The 22,394-nt window shown below is 66.6% G+C and overlaps 2 protein-coding genes across 4 annotated transcripts; both read left to right on the top strand.

The window, feature by feature from the left end:
* Window positions 1-293: 293 nt before the first annotated feature.
* On the top strand, window positions 294-1,674 carry HES6 (hes family bHLH transcription factor 6). Its single transcript, XM_060193595.1, has 3 exons — window positions 294-898; window positions 979-1,171; window positions 1,266-1,674. Exons 1-3 carry the CDS (start codon window positions 728-730, stop codon window positions 1,610-1,612), a joined length of 711 nt encoding a protein of 236 aa, XP_060049578.1. The 5' UTR covers window positions 294-727; the 3' UTR covers window positions 1,613-1,674.
* An 8,009-nt stretch (window positions 1,675-9,683) lies between these two features.
* ILKAP (ILK associated serine/threonine phosphatase) lies at window positions 9,684-22,378 on the top strand. Of its 3 annotated transcripts, XM_060193585.1 has the most exons (13): window positions 9,684-9,813; window positions 14,148-14,213; window positions 14,287-14,326; window positions 14,472-14,528; window positions 14,772-14,891; window positions 16,453-16,582; window positions 17,817-17,923; window positions 18,133-18,226; window positions 18,694-18,781; window positions 19,593-19,714; window positions 20,703-20,822; window positions 21,380-21,461; window positions 21,549-22,378. In XM_060193585.1, the coding sequence occupies exons 2-13, from the start codon at window positions 14,163-14,165 to the stop codon at window positions 21,693-21,695; spliced, it is 1,158 nt and encodes a 385-aa protein (XP_060049568.1). In that variant the 5' UTR covers window positions 9,684-9,813; window positions 14,148-14,162; the 3' UTR covers window positions 21,696-22,378. The 3 variants fall into 3 exon arrangements, with proteins under 3 accessions (XP_060049568.1, XP_060049567.1, XP_060049569.1); XM_060193584.1 differs by lacking the exon at window positions 14,287-14,326; XM_060193586.1 differs by lacking the exon at window positions 14,287-14,326 and having other exon boundaries at window positions 14,148-14,235.
* Window positions 22,379-22,394: the final 16 nt, after the last annotated feature.

Below are 22,394 nucleotides of genomic sequence, written 5' to 3'. Positions count from 1 at the left end.
TGGGTGGATGGGTGGATGGGTGGATGGATGGATGGATGGATGGATGGGTAGATGGATGGATGGATGGATGGTTGGGTGGGTGGGTGGGTGGATGGATGGATGGATGGATGGGTGGGTGGGTGGGTGGATGGGTGGGTGGGTGGGTGGGTGGATGGATGGGTGGATGGGTGGGTGGATCGGTGGATGGGTGGGTGGGTGGGTGGATGGATGGATGGGTAGGTGGATGGGTGTATGGATGGGTGTATGGATGGATGGGTGGGTAGATGGATGGTGGATGGATGGATGGATGGATGGGTGGATGAATGGGTGGATGGGTGGGTGGGTGGATGGATGGATGGATGGATGGGTGGGTGGATGGGTGGGTGGGTGGATGGATGGATGGATGGGTGGGTGGGTGGATGGATGGGTAGATGGGTGGCAGGGTGGGTGGATGGATGGGTGAGAGGTGGCTAAAGGAACGGACCTACTATGGGCCGGTGGATGAGTGTCTAGATGGACGCTTCCTGCTCCCACGGCGGACCTCAGGGGCCTGGAGCCCAAGCCCAGGAAGTCCCGGTCGCCCAGTGCCCGCCCTCTCGATCCCCCTCCATGGGGGTCACTGAGAGGCCGGGCTGAGGCCACGCCCCCGCCACACCCCTCCAGCTGCCTTTCCTCCCCCCTCCCAAAGCGCGCCGCTCCCATTGGCCGCGCCAAGCCTCGCGGCCGCTAGTCCAAACACACTCAGCCAATGGGCGCCTTGATATGCAAACGAGCCGCTATAAAGGGGCGCGCCGGGTGGAGGGCGCCGCGCTGCGCTGCGGGAGCGGCCGTGCGCCTGGTTATGGCGGCGCCCCGGCTCCCGGGCGGGGGACGCGCGGCCCTGGACTGGGAGCGCGGTGGGGCGCGGGGCGACCGTAAGGTGCGGGACGGAGGCTCGCGGGGAGGGGCCGGGAGGGGGGAGGGAGGCGGCCCGGGCTCAGCCGAGCGCTCGCCCTGCAGGCCCGGAAGCCCCTGGTGGAGAAGAAGCGGCGCGCACGCATCAACCAGAGCCTGCGGGAGCTGCGGCTGCTGCTGGCGGGCGCCGAGGCGCGGGGGGGCCCCGGCCCGCACGTGCCGGCCAAGCTGGAGAACGCCGAGGTGCTGGAGCTGACGGTGCGGCGCGTGCAGGGCGCGCTGCGTGGCCGGGCGCGGGGTGAGTGTGCGGGCGGGCGGGCGGGCGGGGCCGGGGCCGGGGCGCGGGGTCCCGCCGGGCGCCTCACCTCGCTCCCTCCCGCCCTTGGGTGCAGAGCGCCAGCAGCTGCAGGCGCAGGCGAGCGAGCGCTTCGCGGCCGGCTACATCCGGTGCATGCACGAGGTGCACACCTTCGTGTCCGCGTGCCAGGCCCTGGACGCCGCGGTGGCCGCCCCGCTGCTGAAGCACCTGCTGCGGTCCATGCCGCTCCGAGGAGGCGGCCGCTTCCGTCACCTGCTGCCCGGGCGCGGCCACCGGACCCCGCCGCCCAGGGACCCCGACGACGACCCGAGCTCGGAGGCAGAGGAGGCTCCCGAGGCGGAGCCGAGCCGGCCGCCCGCGGAGGGGCAGGACTCGGTGCCCGCGGCCCGCACGGCCCGCGGCGTCTGGAGGCCCTGGTGACAGTGCGGGCCCGGGGCCGCCTGCAGCGGACCACGCAGCCTGCCCGCACCGTGCTGCCGCCCCTGGGGCCCCGAGCGGGTGGCCGGGCACTGCGAGCTTGGGCAGCGCTGCCCTCTCCTCTGCCACCCGGCTGGCTGGGCGGACGGGATGCCCCACCGCGGGCTGTTTCTCTGCGACTGTTGAGTAACAAGCTCTGAGCCCGCTGGGTGGAGTGGAGCTGCCGAGCAGACAGACCTGCTGCCCACCCTTCCCGGGGTGCAGACAGACCTGCTGCCCACCCTTCCCGGGGTGCAGACAGACCTGCTGCCCACCCTTCCCGGGGTGCAGACAGACCTGCTGCCCACCGTTCCTGGGGTGCAGACAGACCTGATGCCCACCCTTCCCGGGGTGCAGACAGACCTGCTGCCCACCGTTCCCGGGGTGCAGACAGACCTGATGCCCACCCTTCCCGGGGTGCAGACAGACCTGATGCCCACCCTTCCCGGGGTGCAGACAGACCTGCTGCCCACCGTTCCCGGGGTGCAGACAGACCTGATGCCCACCCTTCCTGGGGTGCAGACAGACCTGATGCCCACCGTTCCTGGGGTGCAGACAGACCTGATGCCCACCCTTCCCGGGGTGCAGACAGACCTGCTGCCCACCGTTCCCGGGGTGCAGACAGACCTGCTGCCCACCCTTCCCGGGGTGCAGACAGACCTGCTGCCCACCCTTCCCGGGGTGCAGACAGACCTGCTGCCCACCGTTCCCGGGGTGCAGACAGACCTGCTGCCCACCCTTCCCGGGGTGCAGACAGACCTGCTGCCCACCGTTCCTGGGGTGCAGACAGACCTGATGCCCACCCTTCCCGGGGTGCAGACAGACCTGCTGCCCACCGTTCCCGGGGTGCAGACAGACCTGCTGCCCACCGTTCCTGGGGTGCAGACAGACCTGATGCCCACCCTTCCCGGGGTGCAGACAGACCTGCTGCCCACCGTTCCCGGGGTGCAGACAGACCTGATGCCCACCCTTCCTGGGGTGCAGACAGACCTGATGCCCACCGTTCCCGGGGTGCAGACAGACCTGATGCCCACCGTTCCCGGGGTGCAGACAGACCTGGTTTCCCACCCTTCCTGGGGTGCAGACAGACCTGATGCCCACCCTTCCTGGGGTGCAGACAGACCTGCTGCCCACCCTTCCTGGGGTGCAGACAGACCTGATGCCCACCCTTCCTGGATGTCTCCCGGCCTGCCTGCTGGGTGCTGAGCTCCAGCAGCCCCCCAGTCAGCAAAGTGCCAGGTGTCTCGGAGCTTGGGGGCAGCTGTGGCCAGGCAGTTCAGAGAACAGGGACGTCTGGAGGTGCGTGTCTCAGACTCCGTGTGACCAGGCATCGGGGAAGCCGCCTGACCTTGAGCCCGCCTGGCACCTGAGCAGCCCTGCCGCCGGGCAGGAAGATGCCTACAGAGACTGCTTGGACCCAGCTCGCTGTGCACCCTGGTCTGCTGGCCTTCCACTCTCACGTCTGTGTTGTCAGGGCTGAGCCCAGAGCTTTATCCACGCACGTGAGCCGCCAGGCCACTTACTATATGAAGTTTGAGACAAGGGGGAAGGAGATGGCGCCAGCTGTCCAACCCAGGGCCGCACACGCCAGAGGCCCTTGCTCGGTTCACCAGGACCCCAGGTGCTTAGTGATCTTTTTCTTTTTGCCTAAAGATAAAGGATTCAGAGTGTGGAGAGAGAGATACCTGCAGGCCTGCCTCTCGGCCCGGGAAACTCCCCGCTGCAGGTGGGCACCGGGAGGCTGGTCCCAGATGCCTGAGCTGTGATGCGCTGCCACCCGCCCTGGTGGTTGCTGTTCGTGCCAGGGAGGACCCCCTCCTCCCCCGCTGACTCAGCCCCGTGCCGTCCTAGTCCCCGGATGCTGCCCGTGCCGTCCTAGTCCCCGGATGCTGCCCCTGCCGTCCTAGTCCCCGGATGCTGCCCCTGCCGTCCTAGTCCCGGGATGCTGCCCCTGCCGTCCTAGTCCCCGGATGCTGCCCGTGCCGTCCTAGTCCCCGGATGCTGCCCCTGCCGTCCTAGTCCCGGGATGCTGCCCCTGCCGTCCTAGTCCCGGGATGCTGCCCCTGCCGTCCTAGTCCCGGGATGCTGCCCCGTGCCGTCCTAGTCCCCGGATGCTGCCCCTGCCGTCCTAGTCCCGGGATGCTGCCCCTGCCGTCCTAGTCCCGGGATGCTGCCCCTGCCGTCCTAGTCCCGGGATGCTGCCCCTGCCGTCCTAGTCCCCGGATGCTGCCCCTGCCGTCCTAGTCCCGGGATGCTGCCCCTGCCGTCCTAGTCCCGGGATGCTGCCCCTGCCGTCCTAGTCCCGGGATGCTGCCCCGTGCCGTCCTAGTCCCCGGATGCTGCCCCTGCCGTCCTAGTCCCGGGATGCTGCCCCTGCCGTCCTAGTCCCGGGATGCTGCCCCTGCCGTCCTAGTCCCCGGATGCTGCCCCTGCCGTCCTAGTCCCGGGATGCTGCCCCTGCCGTCCTAGTCCCGGGATGCTGCCCCTGCCGTCCTAGTCCCGGGATGCTGCCCCTGCCGTCCTAGTCCCGGGATGCTGCCCCGTGCCGTCCTAGTCCCCGGATGCTGCCCCTGCCGTCCTAGTCCCCGGATGCTGCCCCTGCCGTCCTAGTCCCGGGATGCTGCCCCTGCCGTCCTAGTCCCCGGATGCTGCCCCTGCCGTCCTAGTCCCGGGATGCTGCCCCTGCCGTCCTAGTCCCGGGATGCTGCCCCTGCCGTCCTAGTCCCCGGATGCTGCCTGTGCCATCCTAGTCCCCGGATGCTCATGGCCACTGCTGTCCACTCCGATGCCTGCTGGGCGCCTGAACCACAGGCGAGGAGCCGCCCCGAAGCCACTGTGCTGGCCACGCCAAGGGCTCCGACCCCTGCTTCCACCCCAGGCCTCGCCCTGCCGTGCGGGGTCCCATCGGCAGCCGGGGCCCCCGCAGCACGTGGCCTCCACCGTGCGAGGAAGATGGGGCGCCCGGTGCGGCCTTCAAGACTCTGCCGCCCGGCGCGGGGACTCGAGCCCGCCGACAACCGGGAGATAGCGCTGGGGACGCGCAGGGGAGCCAGGATGCAGGCCTTCGCCCCGCTGCAGGCAGGCGCCCGAAGGTCTCACAAGCGACCGGAAAGACGGGGAGCCCCTTAGCGGGCGGCGGCGCTCGGAGACCGAAGGAGGGGCTTGTGGCCACGCCCACCCGGCCGAGCACAGGCGGGCGCCGCGCGGCCTCCTGGGAAATGTAGTTCGGCCCTCTGGCTTCCGCTTCCTGAAGGCCGCCCCGGGCCCAGTCCGGACTACGACACCCAGAAGCGCCCTCGGCGGCCCGCCCCTCGCCGGCCGCCCCGCCCCCACGGGGTCCTGCAGACCCCAGTAGACGCTGGGCTGTCGCCGCCGCCTCCCCCCGTGCCGTGACCTCGAACCCGAGACAGACAGACAGACAGACAGACCCGGCGCCTTCCCGCGCGAGCTGCTCGCCGGCACTCAAGTGGCGCGCCTGGTAGAGCGCACGCGCTACAGGGCGCGGGTCCCGGGTTCGAGCCCCAGGCCCCCACCTGCAGGGGAAATTCACGAGTGGTGGCGCAGGGCTGCAGGTGTCTCTCTGTCTCCTCGATTTCTCTGTCTCCAATAATAAAAATATTTTAGGGAGGCGGGCGGTAGCGCAGCGGGTTAAGCGCACGTGGCACAAAGCGCGGGGACCGGCAGAAGGATCCCGGTTCGAGCCCCCGGCTCCCCACCTGCAGGAGAGTCGCTTCCCAGGCGGTGAAGCAGGTCTGCAGGTGTCTGTCTTTCTCTCCCCCTCTGTCTTCCCCTCCTCTCTCCATTTCTCTCTGGCCTATCCGACAACAATAAAACAAGGGCAACAAAAGGGAATAAATAAATATTAAAAAAAAAAATAAAAGACACATCAGGGAAGTGGTTCAATGGCTAGAATGTCATACTTAAAAACGAGGTCCACACCACAAGCCAGAGCTGAGCAGAGCTCTGGGAAAGAGAGGGCGGAGGCAGATAGCATAATGGTTATGCAAACAGACTCTCACACCTGAGGTTCAGAAGTCCTAGGTTCAATTCCTCACGCCACCAGCCAGAGCTGAGCAGTACTCTGGTAAATAAAATAAATAAGAGGAAGAAAGGGCCAGGTGGTGGCGCACCTGGTTAAGTGCACACGCTACAATGTGCAAGGACCTGGGTTCAAGGCCCTGGTCCCCACCTGCAGGGGAAAGCTTCACAAGTGGTGAAGCAGGCCTGCAGGAGTCTGTTTCTCCCCCTCTCTATCTCCCCCTCTCCTGTCAATTTCTCTGTCTCTACCCAATAATAAATTTTAAATAAGGAATCAAGAAAGAGTCCAGAGTTCAATTCCTGGCATTGCATTAGAACCAGTGATTTTCTGGTTCTCATAACCAAATCCTGGGGGGCGGAGGATGACTAAGAGGCCAGGAGAGAGTTCACCCAGTAGACTGAACACTAGCGTGTGTGAAGACCCGGGTTCCAGTGCCCATCGCCACAAGGAAACACCGTGCACAGGAAGCTTCAGGAGCGTGGGGTAGTGCTGTGGTGTATCCTGTTTCTCACCCTGTAGCCAGCAAAACAGAATTTTCTGGGAGTGGTGGAACCATGCCTTCACAAAGCCTCATTGAAAACCCTAACAGAAAAAAACAAAACTAACAACAACAAACCTGAGCTGGTGTTCTGGTCTTTCATGAAAGTTGGGAAAGCCACTATGTTTATGCAAAACAAAACAGCAGTTCAGTGGCCAGTGCAGTGCATGCTCCCCACGTGTGAGGTCCTGGGTTCGATTCTGGACTCGGGGAAGAACAGCGTAAACAAGCCCATGGTACAAACTTGCCGTGGACAGGGGCCGGTTCCTGGTTTGTGTGTGCAGACATGCCTACAGGGAGGCTCGTTCTGATTTGCGTCTCTCGCAGAGAAGCCTGTGGACCACTAGCTAGCAGGGCTGCAGAAAGGCCAGCCGCCACATTGGATTTGCTGGAAGGGAAATGGCACGACGGCAGCTCAATTCCGCCCACTGACTCAAGTCATTCCTCCCTTTAAGGGCCGTCAGTCCTTTTTGCCGTGGAAGTGGGACTACCAGGGAGGGCTCACGGCCCCAAACACCCGCCTCCTGGACCAGGGCCCTAAAACTGGCTCCCAGAGCAACGGCCAACGCCAGGCCTCAGTCGTCTCTCTCGTTTCAAGAGGGCTAGGCCGGGAGGCTGTGCTCCTGAGGCTCCTTTCTGTTTAGACTCAGCGTTTGCAGATCGAGCGCTGGAGTTAGACTCAGCCCGTCTTCCCCATGCCAGCATCCTCCCAGTCTCGTATCATCTGAGTAGCCCTGGTGCCTGGCAGCCTGGTCCCACAGCCCTGTGCGTGGCGAGCTCTGGGCCCTCCGGCTGAGCCACCTGCTGGCAGGTTTGGCCGTTTCTGAATCTGGGTCTGTGTTCAGGGTTTTGTCTGGGTCCTGGCGTGTGCTCGTGTGAAGTCGTGCTGCCTGCTGGGTCTGCTCTCGTGTCCCCGGGCCCTTATATTTTATTTACTATTGGTAGAGATAGAGAAATTGAGACGGGGACAGGAGGTAGAGAGAGACACCCACAGCCCTGCTCCATGGCACGTGAAGCTTGCCTCCCGCAGGTGGGGACCAGGGACTGGACGCTGGATTCTTTGACTCTCTAGAAACAGAAACTAGGAAGCCAGTGCGTTCCCAGATAACACCTTTTTAAAAAAAAAATTAATATTGATTCCCTTTGGTTGCCCTTGTTTTATTGTTGTAGTTATGATTGATGTCATTGTTGTTGGATAGGACAGAGAGAAATGGAGAGAGGAGGGGAAGACAGAGGAGGAGAGAAAGACAGACACCTGCAGACCTGCTTCACCGCCTGGGAAGCGACTCCCCTGCAGGTGGGGAGCCGGGGGCTCGAACCGGGATCCTGACGCCGGTCCTTGCGCCACCGCCCGCCTCTCTCGATAACGCTTTTATGAAGGGTTCTCGTTTGCCTTGTGGGGGACCGGTGTGTGGGGTAGCGGTACAGCGAGCCTGGGCTCGGCTCCAGCCAGCAGGCGGGCGGTGTGAGTGCTCGGACAAGGGCTCGGCAGCCTCCCGATGGCGGTGCGGCCAGGGCTGCGCCTCTCATCCCTCCGGCCTCCTCCTCGGCCCAGGAATGGACACGGGGCAAGGTATCTGCAGGCTCTGCGAGGCACCGGCCTTGTGGTTCACCTCGGGACGGGGCTCTGCCCCTCGGCCCCGGAGCCGGCAGGCCTGAGAGGGAGGCGGCTGGGCGACTGGCCGTTCCCGCACCGACGGACGGACGGACGGATGTCGGCGACTCTGTGGCCGGCTGTGCAGGGAGCAGCCTCGAGCTTCTGCCGGCTCACCGTCAGCGGGACTCCCCTGGCCCTTCAGGGTGGTGGGCCGCCCCTTGCTGGGGGACAAGCTTGGGGAGCTCTGAGGGGTGGGCTTGGGGGGACGGCCGGGACGGGGCTGGGGGCTGCAGGGACCCGGGGCTCGAACCCGCTCCGCGCGGGGAGTCCGGGCGAGGAAGCGGGGGCTGAGGCTTGTCTGGATTCTAAGGCTGTGTCCTGGCTTGTCCCGCTAGCTGACCACCCGCCCCGGTGTACAGAGGGCAGGGGGACGCCGCCCCACCCCACCCTGTGTCGGCCCACGGCTGTCCGTCCTCACCGAGGCCCGGCTGTCTGTCCGTCGTCACCGAGGCCCGGCTGTCCGTCCGTCGTCACCGAGGCCCGGCTGTCTGTCCGTCCTCACCGAGGCCCGGCTGTCCGTCCGTCGTCACCGAGGCCCGGCTGTCTGTCCGTCGTCACCGAGGCCCGGCTGTCCGTCCGTCGTCACCGAGGCCCGGCTGTCTGTCCGTCGTCACAGAGGCCCGGCTGTCTGTCCGTCCTCACCGAGGCCCGGCTGTCTGTCCGTCGTCACCGAGGCCCGGCTGTCCGTCCGTCACCGAGGCCCGGCTGTCCGTCGTCACCGAGGCCCATCTGTCCCGTCGTCACCGAGGCCCGTCTGTCCGTCCTCACCGAGGCCCGGCTGTCCGTCCGTCGTCACCGAGGCCCGGCTGTCCGTCCGTCGTCACCGAGGCCCGGCTGTCCGTCCGTCGTCACCGAGGCCCGGCAGTCTGTCCGTCACCGAGGCCCGGCTGTCCGTCCGTCGTCACCGAGGCCCGGCTGTCCGTCCGTCCTCACCGAGGCCCGGCTGTCCGTCCGTCGTCACCGAGGCCCGGCAGTCTGTCCGTCACCGAGGCCCGGCTGTCCGTCCGTCGTCACCGAGGCCCGGCAGTCTGTCCGTCACCGAGGCCCGGCTGTCCGTCCGTCCTCACCGAGGCCCGGCAGTCTGTCCGTCACCGAGGCCCGGCTGTCCGTCCGTCCTCACCGAGGCCCGGCAGTCTGTCCGTCACCGAGGCCCGGCTGTCTGTCCGTCCTCACCGAGGCCCGGCAGTCTGTCCGTCACCGAGGCCCGGCTGTCTGTCCGTCCTCACCGAGGCCCGGCAGTCTGTCCGTCACCGAGGCCCGGCTGTCTGTCCGTCGTCACCGAGGCCCGGCCGTCAGTCCAGCCGTCAGTCCCCACCAAGCCTGGGGACCCAAGCTGGCGCGCATCCGCCAAGAAGACTGCAGAGGCTTCCTGACCTCAGGACTCGCTATGGGTGTCGCCGGGCGCAGACATTCCTGTGTGCCGTCGCCCGACGGGGACAGGACGCCTGGGCGAGGACAGCAGGGAGAGCCAGCCCGGCGCCCGCCGGAGACTCCGCGACCTCCTCGCCGCCGGGGCGGGCGGGGGTGTCAGGAGAGCGCTAGCGCGCATGCGCAACGCAGCCCCGCCCACTCCGCCCGCCGCGCCCCGCCCCCACCACGCGCAGGCCTCGGGGTCGGCCCGGCCGTGCCGCGCGCCCATTGGCGGCGCCCCTGCGTGATGGACGGCGCCGTCGCCACGCCCCCACCGCCGCCCGCGAAGTCCCGCCCCCTCCGCGCACTGCACGCCGGGACGGCCGGGCCATGCCGCGCGCCCATTGGTGGGCGAGGCGTGATGGACGGCGCCTGGCCCCGCCCCGCCCCGGGTGTGGAGCCCGCTACCGCCGCCGCCGCCGCCGCCCGCGGGCCGCGCGTCCCCGCCGTCCAGCTCGCCCGCCGTCCGGACGCCATGGACCTGTTCGGGGACCTGCCCGAGCCTGAGCGCTCGGCCGCCGGTGAGGGGCGCGGGGCGGGCGGCCGGGCGGGCGGCGGGAGGACGGGGGCGGGCGGGGGCCATGTTCCCGGGAGCGGGCCGGGGCCGCGGGCTGGGTGCTCGTCCCCGCGGGCTGGGTGCTCGGCCTCGGTGCCCCGTCCCCGCGGGCTGAGTGCTCGTCCCCCGGGCTGGGTGCTCGTCCCCGCGGGCTGGGTGCTCGGCCTCGGTGCCCCGTCCCCGCGGGCTGGGTGCTCGTCCCCCGGGCTGGGTGCTCGGCCTCGGTGCCCCGTCCCCGCGGGCTGAGTGCTCGTCCCCCGGGCTGGGTGCTCGTCCCCCGGGCTGGGTGCTCCGGATCTCCTGGCGGCGGCTTAGTCCGGATCCTCGATGGGAGGGCCATGCCTGCAGGCTCGAACCCCGGTCCGCGCACTAGCCGCCCCGCCCCTTGGCCCCGCACGGCCTGCACGGGGTCCTGAGCTGAAGCCGGAGCCCCTCGGACGAGTTTCTTTGATGTTTTGTTGATTTTCTCCTTTTCTGTTGCCCTTGTTTTTTCCCCTTTTATTTATTTATTTTTTGCCTCCGTGGTTGTTGTTGGGGTTTGGCGCCTGCACCATGAGTCCACCGCTCCTGGAGGACTTATCCCCCCTTTTGTTGCCCTTGTTTTATCGTTGTTGTGGTTATTATTGTTGCCATTGATGTTCGTTGTTGGATAGGACAGAGAGAAATGGAGAGAGGAGGGGAAGACAGAGAGGGGGAGAGAAAGACAGACACCTGCAGACCTGCTTCACCACCTGTGAAGCGACTCCCCTGAAGGTGGGGAGCCGGGGGCTCGAACCGGGATCCCTACACGGGTCCTTGTGCTTGGCGCCACCTGCGCTTACCCCGCTGCGCCACCGCCGGACTCCTCGTTATTTATCTTATTGCCACCAGGGTAGTCGCCGGGACGCATGCCGGCCGTACTCGGTGGCCATTTTCCCTGTTACTTTATTCTTCCCTCGTTCTCATTCACTTGGACAGAGGCCGAGAGCAGACGGGGAGACACACACCTGCCACCTGCTTCACTGCTCGTGAAGCTTCCCCCCTGCAGGCAGCGAGCGGGGGCCTGGAACCCGGGTCCTTGTGCCTCTGGATCCCATGTCAGTGCCACAGTCTGTCTGATGTGGTGCAGGCCGCACCGCACGTGGCAGAGCGGCGCTGGGACGGAGGCAGGTGGCGGCCCCGGGAGAGCTCAGGCCAGGCTGGAGGCCTGGGGTTCAGTTCCCAGCTGCTCGGGCGTGAAGAGCAGCTGCTCAGACGGCTGGAGCACCTGTTAACTGTGCTGTGCTTGGCGACCTTGCACACCTGAGCTGGCCTTGCACACCTGAACCCGGCCTCGCACACCTGAACCCGGCCTCGCACACCTGGGCCCAACCTCGCACACCTGAGCCCAACCTCGCACACCTGAGCCCGGCCTCGCACACTTGAACCCGGCCTCGCACACCTGGGCCCAACCTCGCACACCTGAGCCCGGCCTCGCACACTTGAACCCGGCCTCGCACACCTGGGTCCGGCCTTGCACATCTGAGCCCGGCCTTGCACACCTGGGCCCAACCTCGCACACCTGAGCCCGGCCTCGCACACTTGAACCCGGCCTCGCACACCTGGGCCCAACCTCGCACACCTGAGCCCGGCCTCGCACACTTGAACCCGGCCTCGCACACCTGGGCCCAACCTCGCACACCTGAGCCCGGCCTTGCACACCTGGGCCCAACCTCGCACACCTGAGCCTGGCCTCGCACACCTGGGTCCGGCCTCGCACACCTGAGCCCGGCCTCGCACACCTGAACCCGGCCTCGCACACCTGAGCCCGGCCTTGCACACCTGGGTCCAACCTCGCACACCTGGGCCCAACCTCGCACACCTGGGCCCAACCTCGCACACCTGAGCCTGGCCTCGCACACCTGGGTCCGGCCTCGCACACCTGGGTCCGGCCTTGCACATCTGAGCCCGGCCTCGCACACCTGGGCCTGCCCGGCGCAGCTCTCATCTCAGCGGCTGCAGCAGGGCTGAGGGCCAAGTGTGGCGGGGGCTGCTGTCTTGTCCCCCTCCCTTCCTGCCTTCCTCCGGGGCTGTCGCTGGGCCTGGGGCCAGCATCACGAATCCGCTGCTCGTGGTGGCCGCTTTTTCCCTACTTTATTTGACGGGGAGGACGGAGAGACGGGCGTCTGCTGCACTGCTCGCCACTCATGAAGCTCCCCTGGGTGGGGGCTAGGGGCTTGAACCCGGGTCCTTGTGCACAGTGGTGTGTGAGCTCAACCAGGTGCGCCAGTGCCCAGTCCCAGTTTTCTTTTCCCTTTACTTTTTTTTATGATTTTATTTATTCATTAAGAAACATAGGAAGGAAGAGAAAGGACAAGACCTCACTCTGGGACATGTGCTGCCAGGGATTGAACTCAGGACCTCATGCTTGAGAGTCCGGTGCTTTATCCACTGTGCCACCTCCCGGACCACCCAACCCTGTTTTTTTTTTTTTTTTCTCTCTCTCTTTTTTTGTTGGGGAATTAATGTTTTACATTCAACAGTAAGTACAATAGCTTGTACATGCATAACATTCCCCAGTTGTTGTTTTTTTTAACATTTATTTATTGCCTTTTGTTGCCCTTGTTTTTTATTGTTGTAATTCTTGTTGTTATTGATGTCGTCATTGTTGGATAGGACAGAGAGAAATGGAGAGAGGAGGGGAAGACAGAGGGAGAGAAAGACAGACACCTGCAGACCTGCTTCACTGCCTGTGAAGCGACTCCCCTGCAGGTGGGGAGCCGGAGGCTCGAACCGGGATCCTTATGCCGGTCCCTGCGCTTGGCACCACCTGTGCTTAACCCGCTGCGCTACCGCCCGACTCCCCCAGCCCTGTTTTTCTATGCAAGAAAGGATCATGACTTGACAACCCCTTGCCACAGCGGTTCTGCACTAAGCCTCTCATGCTGGAGCTCAGGCTGTCTGGCCCTAGATTGTCCCTCCCCCTTCCCTCCCTCCCTCCCTTCCCTCTCTTCCCCCTTCCCTCCCTTCCCTCCCTTCCCCCTTCCCTCCCTTCCCTCCCTTCCCTCCCTTCCCCCTTCCCTCCCTTCCCCCTTCCCCCTTCCCCCTTCCCTCCCTCCCTCCCTCCCTCCCTCCCTTCCCCCTTCCCTCCCTCCCTCCCTCCCTTCCCCCTTCCCTCCCCTCCCTTCCCTCCCTTCCCTCCCTTCCCCCTTCCCTCCCTTCCCCCTTCCCTCCCTTCCCCCTTCCCCCTTCCCCTTCCCTCCCTTCCCTCCCTTCCCTCCCTTCCCTCCCTTCCCCCTTCCCTCCCTTCCCCCTTCCCTCCCTTCCCCCTTCCCCCTTCCCCCTTCCCTCCCTCCCTCCCTCCCTTCCCCCTTCCCTCCCTTCCCTCCCTTCCCTCCCTTCCCCCTTCCCTCCCTCCCTCCCTCCCTTCCCCCTTCCCTCCCTCCCTCCCTTCCCCCTTCCCTCCCTCCCTCCCTTCCCCCTTCCCTCCCTTCCCTCCCTTCCCTCCCTTCCCTCCCTTCCCTCCCTTCCCCCTTCCCTCCCTTCCCTCCCTTCCCCCTTCCCTCCCTCCCTTTCTTCCTTCTTCCCAGAGCCCTGCTCAGCTCTGGCTCACGGTAGTGTGGAGGATTGAACCTGGAACTTCGGAGCCTCAGGCATGAGTGTTGCATAACCCTTAGACACTGTCTCTTCCCACTCTCCGGCCCTCTACCTAAGAAAACGCTTGGGAGCCGGGCGGTGGCGCAGCAGGTTAAGTGCAGGTGGTGCAAAGCGCAAGGACCGGCGTAAGGATCCCGGTTCGAGCCCCCGGCTCCCCACCTGCAGGGGAGTCGCTTCACAGGCGGTGAAGCAGGTCTGCAGGTGTCTGTCTTTCTCTCCCCCTCTCTGTCTTCCCCTCCTCTCTCCACTTCTCTCTGTCCTGTCCAACAACGACAATAACTACAATGACAATAACAAGGGCAACCAAAGGGAATAAATAAATAAGTAAATAGAAAACACTTGATTTCTTTAATATTTACTTGCCTGTTAACATGAAAGGGTGAGTGAGGGAGGAGGGAGAAAGGATCAGCTGGGTGCTGGCGTACGCGGTGCCGGGGGCGCTGGGGGTCACCGGCTTGGCAATCCAGCACTCCAGGCCTCTCGGGAAAGGTTTTTTGTTTTAAGGTGAAAAGGGGAGACTGAGAGCCCGGAGCATCCAGGCTTCTGTGGGTGCCTGGGTGGGGCCTGGGCCTCCAGCCCGCAGCCTGGGGCGAGCATCCTCGGGCACAGGACTGGGAGAGACTGGGACTGCGGGGCACTGGCCGCGCCCTGAGCCCCGCCGCGCCCCTCCCCTGCCCTCCGCAGGCAGAGACGCGCAGAATGCACCGCTGCTGTTCGACGGCCTCCCCCCCGCCAGCGGCGCCGACTCAGGTACTGTCTTCAGGCTGTCCAGGTGTGTGTCCCCGCCCCCGCTGTCCTGGCCTCACCCTCTCTCCCTGTCCAGATGGGCCAGGCGCCGGACCTATGTGAGCGCCTGGCACCAGGTAAGGCACCCACCCGCCGGCCGCCAGGAGTTCCCGTGCGGCCGAAGACGATCCCGCAGCGCAGCGGCCGGCCGGGGGTCCCGTGGGACGGTAGACGCCGGCCTCCCGCTCCCCGGCGGGCGGCTCACGGTGGGCTGTGTTTCAGGGCCCGGGGGACCGCTGCTGTTTGATGACCTGCCTCCTGCCAGCGGCGGAGAGCCAGGTGAGGCCCGTGGGAACAGCGCCCCTCGCTCCAGACCCTGAGCCCCGGGGACCAGGGGCTTGAACTCGCGTCTTCGCTACGTGGTGTGTCCGCTTCACCAAGTGCGCCCGGCCCGGCCCCGCTGGGCTCCTTCTCCAGCTGCTGCTTCCTCGTCTGAGGGGGAGGCGGAGACACCCTACACCCGGCTCGAGGGCCAGCGGGACCCCCCGCCTGCAGCGCGTTTCTGTCCTCCTTCGTGTCCAGGTTCTCTCGACACTCCGCTGTCCCCGCCAGAAGACAACGGGGCCAGAGGCGCAAAGCGAAAAGCCTCAGATGATGAGAAGAACGGCGGTGAAGAGCTTGTGGAAAAGAAAGTTTGTAAAGGTTTTCAGACAGTTTGAAAACAAATGTCTCAGACTTCACACGCAGAGCAGCCCAGCTCACTGCCACTAACCACCTGCTGAGGGCCTCGCCCCTCCCTCCGCCCTCCCGGCCTGGCCTGTCCCGCTGGGCCCGGTGGGCAGCTGTCCGAGCAAGCGAGGTGGGGAGAGCAGGGCGGAGGGTGGAGGGGCGGGTTGGAAAGTAGGCGAAGGGGTGGAGGCATCTACACAGATACTTGGACCCAGGCAGAGGGGAGGTGGGGAGAGGGCCCCGGCCAGGAGCAGGGTGCAGGGGAGGTGGGGAGAGGGCCCCGGCCAGGAGCAGGGTGCAGGGGAGGTGAGGAGAGGGCCCCGGCCAGGAGCAGGGTGCAGGGGAGGTGGGGAGAGGGCCCCCGGCCAGGAGCAGGGTGCAGGGGAGGTGAGAGGAGAGGGTCCCGGCCAGGAGCAGGGTGCAGGGGAGGTGAGGAGAGGGCCCCGGCCAGGAGCAGGGTGCAGGGGAGGTGAGAGGAGAGGGCCCCGGCCAGGAGCAGGGTGCAGGGGAGGTGAGGAGAGGGCCCCGGCCAGGAGCAGGGTGCAGGGGAGGTGAGGAGAGGGCCCCGGCCAGGAGCAGGGTGCAGGGGAGGTGGGGAGAGGGCCCCGGCCAGGAGCAGGGTGCAGGGGAGGTGGGGAGAGGGCCCCGGCCAGGAGCAGGGTGCAGGGGAGGTGAGGAGAGGGCCCCGGCCAGGAGCAGGGTGCAGGGGAGGTGGGGAGAGGGCCCCGGCCAGGAGCAGGGTGCAGGGGAGGTGAGAGGAGAGGGTCCCGGCCAGGAGCAGGGTGCAGGGGAGGTGAGGAGAGGGCCCCGGCCAGGAGCAGGGTGCAGGGGAGGTGGGGAGAGGGCCCCGGCCAGGAGCAGGGTGCAGGGGAGGTGAGAGGAGAGGGTCCCGGCCAGCTTCTCCAGTCTCAGTGGAGCACTGGCCCCTGTGTGTCCTTGGGCCATGATGGCCTGGGTAGGACTGTTGGAGGCTCTGCTTCTGGTTCTGTCTCTGCCTGAGCCATGTGGGCGGGGGGGGGGGGGTCCCTCCTCCTCCTCCTCCTCCTCCTCCTCTCTGTCCTTCTCCCTCTCTCTCTCTCCCTCCCTCCCTCATCAGCTCGTGTCTTCATCAGCCGTGAGCAGGTTCGCGCTGCTGCTTTTCAGTCTGTCAGTCTGATCCTTGCTCAGGAGCGAGAGTTGTGGGGGGAGGTAGAGCCCAGGCAGCAGCGTCCCGCGTCCCTCGTCCCTCATCCGTGTCCGGGTCGGGTGGGTGTGTGCGTGTGGTCAGCCTCTCACTGCCCGGAGAGTCTCCGTGAGGGCGCTGGTGGGGGCACGCCGGGCGGGCGGGCGGGCAGGCGGGCAGGCGGGTGCAGTAGCCAGGGCAGCCATAAGCTGCCTCGGGACAGAGCCGTAGTTCTGGGAGCTGCGTCTGGGCCTCGACCGCGCTCCCCAGCTTGGCCCGTGGGCTGCCCAGGCTTCCGCTCGGTGTGTCGCCCCAGCCTCCCGGCTCTGGCGGGCCGTGGGGGCACAGTGTGTGCGGTCCCTGTCTTTGCAGCCGCCACGTCCACCGTCTTTGACTTGAAAGGCTTCGTGGCGGAGCGGAAGGGCGAGCGGGAGGAGATGCAGGACGCCCACGTCATCCTGAACGACATCACGGAGGAGTGCAGCCCCCCGTCCTCCCTCATGTGAGTGCCCGCCGGGCCCGGGTCGGGAGGGGTGTCACCGGAGCCCCTGAGGAGCGGGGTGGGGCCCGCCGGGCACACGCTCTGTGGCGGGAGCCGGACAGACTCCCTGCGGAGGGGCCGGGCCAGAGCTGCTGCCCCCCAGACCGGTGGCGCGCCAGGGGCCGCCCGTAAGCCAAGAGGGACGTGGGGGGGCCTAGACCACACCCGCCCACCCGTGCGCCCCAAAGGCTGCGGTGATGTCCTGGACCGGAGGGGAGGGGCTCCTGGCCGGTGGCTTCACGCTTGGGGGTGATGGCGGCACAGCCCGGCATGCTCCCATCCTCGAGCCGCCCCTGGTGCTGTCCACGGTGCCCCCTTGTTCTGGGCTTGGCCCGGGCCCTCATGGACAGTCAGGCGTGCCCGGTCGTGTCTCTGAGCAGTTCTGTCCCAGGCTGCTGGGCACAGCCTCGGGTCCGCCGCCGTGTGCCCCGAGCGCGAGCGTTCTCTGGACGCCCGCAGCGGGGGTGGGAGACTGGAGCCGCCTGTGCTCAGAACTCCTGGCGACACATCGAGCTGCTCTGCCAGTGGTGGGCAGGTTGGTGCTCCTCTCTCTGAGGGAGATGCTGGAGGAGGCCCGACGCCACCAAGAGAAACAGCAGGCGGGGAGACAGCACGGGGCCTCTGCAAAGCAGCTCTCCTGCTGGGTCTCTCGGGGCCCAGGTTCAGTCCCCCACACCACCATCAGCCAGAGCTGAGCGGGGCTCGGGCGATAGTGCAGCGGGTTGAGAGCACGTGGCGCAAAGCACAAGGACCGGCGTAAGGATCCCGGTTTGAGCCCCCGGCTCCCCACCTGCAGGGGAGTCGCTGCACAGGCGGTGAAGCAGGTCTGCAGGTGTCTGTCTTTCTCTCCCCCTCTCTGTCTTCCCCTCCTCTCTCCGTTTCTCTCTGTCCTATCAACAGTGACATCAGTAATAACTACAATAAAACAAGGACAACTCAAAACGGGGGGGGGGGGAATAAAAAGGAGGGGGGAGGTTGCAGCTCAGCCCCGCCGGGTAGAAACCAGGACGTCGATCCAGACTTCACCCGCAGTGAGAAGAGCAGAGCTGACAGTGTTGTGAGCTTTCAGGTTTGGGCTTGGGAACGGCCCCACCCTCCCAGGAGTGCTGTGGCCGCCTTCCGCGGTGGGGGGGACAGGGACAGTCACTCTTAGGGGCGAGATCTCTGTGGGGCTGACCCTCCGGCTGCCTTCCAGCTCCCGGGTCTCATACTTCGCTGTGTTTGATGGACACGGAGGGATTCGAGCCTCCAAGTTTGCTGCCCAGAATTTGCACCAGAACTTAATCAGGAAGTTCCCCAAAGGTCAGTTCACTCCATGGGCTCCGACTCTGGGCGGGCGGGCACGAGGGCGGGGAGCTGTGTGCAGCTCGGGTCCGGCCTGGCGCTGGGTGGGGGGGGGGCGGACGACCCAGTGCGTGCTCCGCAGCATCCGCCTTGCTCTCAGCCGTGCTGGGCACCGGGCGGGCCCATCTGGGTAACCACCGGATGCCGCCTCTGTCCTGCTCCCCCAGGAGATGTGAGCAGCGTGGAGAAGACTGTGAAGAGATGCTTGCTGGACACGTTCAAGCACACGGACGAGGAGTTCCTGCGGCAGGCGTCCAGCCAGTACGTCCCCTGGCGGCCAGGCCGCTCCTTGTCCATGTCGCCGGTGCCCGGGCCCGACCCAGACAGGAAGCGGAGGGCAGCCCTGGGGTCATGCGCACCCCGCTGTCTGGAGCTGGGGCCTTGCAGCTGTGGTTTCGCAGCTCTGGGCTGAGTTTTCATGCAGAGACAGAGACAGAGACTGCGCCGGACCGCCCCTGATGCTCTGCTGGGCTGCTGGGCTTCGGGCCCGGGCCGCGCACCTGGCAGGCCACGTTCCCTCTCTGCTTGGCCCTCTCGGGCCCCAAGCAGCTTCTGTTAAAGCAGCTGTGGCATAGGTGGTGCCCGGGAAACAGCCCGGGCCGCAGCCTCGGGTCGGCATGTCACCGACAGCAGGCGGGCTGCCGGTCTGAAGGCAGGGCTCTCCGGGCGAGCGGACGCGCCTCCCAGGGCTGGCGGGCGGGGGACAGCGGCCTGTCGTTCTCCTGCAGGAAGCCGGCCTGGAAGGACGGTTCCACTGCCACGTGTGTCCTTGCCGTGGACAATGTCCTGTACATCGCCAACCTTGGGGACAGCCGGGTAGGTGGCCGAGCCCCCGGTGGCAGCACGTGTGGGAAGCTTTCGTGCACCCTGGCGGCCCTGCTCCCGGGCCGACCTTTTTTGTCGAGGGAGACGCCGCAGCCCTGGCCTGTGTGGTGCCATCTCCCCACCCAGCCGTCTTCCTGCCTTCGGGCCAGTCCTGAAAGACGCGGGTCCCCGCCCGGTCAGTCCGTCCGCGTGTGTCTGTCCCCTGCGGCTCATCTCGGGAGCCAGGTGGTCCTGAGTCAGTCCTGCCCTCCACGACTTGCTTACTTGCTGACACAGAGACCCAAGCACAGCTCAGCTCTGGTCGGCGCTGGTGTTGGGGGCCGGGGCCTCAGGCCCGCATTGACACTCAGGCAGTGTCTGCAGACATGGAGCCGGCGGCCTCCCTCCCTGCCCCCGTTAACGACTGTCCCTTTACTTAAGAATCAGTGCCACCTGCAGGTCCAGGCTCCCTCCCAGCCCCGCTTGGTGCTCCTGTCTTGTCTCTCACAGAGAGGCAAGAGGTGCAGCCTCTGGGAGCCCAGTGTAAACAGGTCTGGGGACAGTCACCTGGACGGGGTACTCAGGCCAGATGCCATGACAGCCTGGGGCTGGGCCCCCCTCTGCGGGCCTGCAGGAGCTGCCGCCTCCCCTCTGACCCGCCTGGCTGCACCCTTCTCTCCTGTCCTGGCGGCCGAGTCAGTGTCACAGATGAGGCCGTGTGCACCAGAGTCGGCCAGCACTGCCTGTGTGAGGAAGCGCGGACTCTGCCCGCCCTGCCCCTGCCCTGCCCCGCCCGCCGCAGCCTGTCCCTCTCCCCACTCAGGCCATCCTGTGCCGTTACAATGAGGACAGCCGGAAGCATGCAGCCCTGAGCCTCAGCAAGGAGCACAACCCCACCCAGTACGAGGAGCGGATGAGGATCCAGAAGGCCGGCGGCAATGTCAGGTGAGGCCCGTCCTGGTCCCACCTGGTTCTCCGCGGGCTGTCCAGGGGACGGTCCCTGGCAGGGCCCCACCTCCCTCCCTGTCTCCCGGGTCCGAGTGCTGCCGGCTGCTCCCCGCCTGAGCTCGGGACGGGCACATGTGCCCCCCTGCACTGGGCGTGGATCCGTGGCCACACCAAGCCCCCAGCTCTGAGCCCCTCGCTGCTTCTGACCCGGGGCTCCGCGGGCAGGACTCCGCCAGCCGCCGCTCTTCTCCTTACAGCTGGTGGGCACAGCGCCACCCGCTCTGCTCTGAGGCCACAGCTCCCCCTGCCACTGCCACAGCCGGTCGGCACCTCGTCGGGGGAAGCCCTCGTCTCCGGGGTCCCGTCCCGGCTTGTTGGCCGGGATGCCTGTGTCTGCTGCCCATTGTGGGGGCGCCCTCGTCCTCACCTCCTGGCTCTCCCGCGGCTGTCAAGCTGCTGGCTACTGCCCCCCGCCCACCAGCTGGTGCTCTTCACCGCGATTGTGGCAGGCGGACAAGGGGCCTGTCTGGGGTGCCCGGCTGGGACAGCACTAGAGCCAGGCGCCCCCTGGTCCTGTCACGGGCCTGTCTGGGGTGTCCGGCTGGGACAGCACTAGGGCCAGGCGCCCCCCGGTCCTGTCACGGGCCTGTCTGGGGTGTCCGGCTGGGACAGCACTAGGGCCAGGCGCCCCCGGTCCTGTCAGGGGCCTGCCACAGCTTTCGGGAGCCTGGCGGGGCTTGCTGAGTACAGAGGGTGCGGGGTTTGTCCCCCCCACTCTGCGCCCCAGAGCTGCCCAGCCACAGCCCTGACAGGAGACCCTGGAGCAGAGGCTGGCTGTGCCCACGTGCCGGCCCTGCACACGGCACCCCCACATGCCCGGCTCGTGAGGGGCTGTGCCCTGTAGGCGCCGTCCGCGTGGGTGACACTCCCTTGAGCAGCAGCAGGTGCCCGGGCCGCCCCCTGAGCAGCCTGTCCCCTCCACCAGGGACGGCCGTGTGCTGGGCGTGCTGGAGGTGTCCCGCTCCATTGGGGACGGCCAGTACAAGCGCTGCGGCGTCACCTCCGTGCCCGACATCAGGCGCTGCCAGCTGACGGCCAACGACAGGTGAGGCTACGCCCGGGGCTGTGGGGCCATACTTCCGGTGCCTGTGCTGGGCCCAGGGAGCCCGGGGTCTCAGGGAGATGGGCTGGGACGCAGCCCTTGCCCTGCAGGAGCCCCGGGTTTGAGCCCCAGCACCCCAGGAGTAGATGTGGGACAGGCTGGGCATCCCTCCCCCCCCTTGTCTAATAACCCAGACTGAGAGGCAGACCGGGGAGTTGGCCTCGAGTCCTTGAGCCGGGCCTGTTCCCAGGTGGACGGCGGGCCGGGCTGCCCAGCTGCCGGGGATGCTGGGAGGGGCCCTCCTCTGGTCTCAGACCCCTGGCCTATCCTTCCCAGTGCTCGGGCAGCCTTGTGGTGTGTGCCACTGGGCAGAGGCCTGGGGATCTGGCCGTCCTAGCTCAGTGGGAAGGGGACACCCAGGCCGTGGGGAGGGGGGGACACTGGGAACAGCCTGAAGCCACCGTCAGCAAATAACGGGAAGGGTGTGTGTGTGTGTGTGTGTGTGTGTGTGTGTATGTGTATGTGTGTGTTCCTGAGGGTCACGGCCCTGTTGCCCCCAGGTTCATCCTGCTGGCCTGCGACGGCCTCTTTAAGGTCTTCACCCCCGAGGAAGCTGTGAACTTCATCCTGTCCTGCCTGGAGGTGAGCACTGAGCTGTGCAGGGGCGGGGCCAGGCAGTGCAGGCGCTCACCAACCTCCCCCGCCCTCCCCCGCCCTCCCCTGCCCCAGGACGAGAAGATCCAGAGCCGGGAGGGCCGGCCCACCCTGGATGCCCGCTACGAGGCCGCCTGCAACCGGCTGGCCAGCAAGGCCGTGCAGCGGGGCTCCGCCGACAACGTCACGGTCATGCTGGTGCGCGTGGGCGGCTGCAAATAAAGCACTTGCCTTTTTCTAGCCTGGGTTCTCCCGCTGCTGCGGCTGGTTCAGCTCTGGTTCAGCGGTGCCCTCCGAGCCGCCCGCACCCCTGTGCCTGCCGGGGGGCTGAGCGTCCTAACTTGGCCTAGAGGACAGGCAGCCCGGAGCCCCCTCCTCCCCCCCCCCCCGCCAGGGTGGCTGCCGCTCCTTCCCATGGGCTGTGGGCTGTGTTCGGCCCCCACAGACGGGTCCCCAACGCCAGCAACACTCCAGTGTGGGGACCCGGGGCTGTGTGCCACCTGCCCCAGATCCTGACGGAAGATTCTAGAAGTCTGCTGCAGGAGAATGGGCCATCCAGGCCATTGGCGCCGCCCCATCCATCAGGCTTATCACCGTCGACTCAGCTGGGGGCGTTGGGAGCGCACACCCTGGAGTGGAGCACCGGGCACGGGGAAGGAGACACGCCCGGGAGAGAAGCCTCAGCACCTCAGCACCGGGCACATTTATTGAGCGACCCCACTTCGGCTTCCTGGTGCCACTGACACCCAGTCCGAGGCCCACGCCCCCAGGGGTGCCACCCCTCCCAGCCCGTCCCCAGGGGCCGCCCCTGCTTCAAGCTCGGGGACTCCTGCTACCTGGTGAAGTCGCACACGAGCCCCCCACCCCCGTCCTGCAATAAATACGCTGGAGTCACCCTGTCCCCGCACCCTGTGCACAGCC

Source organism: Erinaceus europaeus, chromosome 7, assembly GCF_950295315.1.
Source record: "Erinaceus europaeus chromosome 7, mEriEur2.1, whole genome shotgun sequence".
Classification (NCBI taxonomy): Eukaryota; Metazoa; Chordata; class Mammalia; order Eulipotyphla; family Erinaceidae; genus Erinaceus; species Erinaceus europaeus.
The sequence above is the reverse complement of the archived record's forward strand: the minus strand, read 5'-3'. Positions and strand labels throughout refer to the sequence as shown.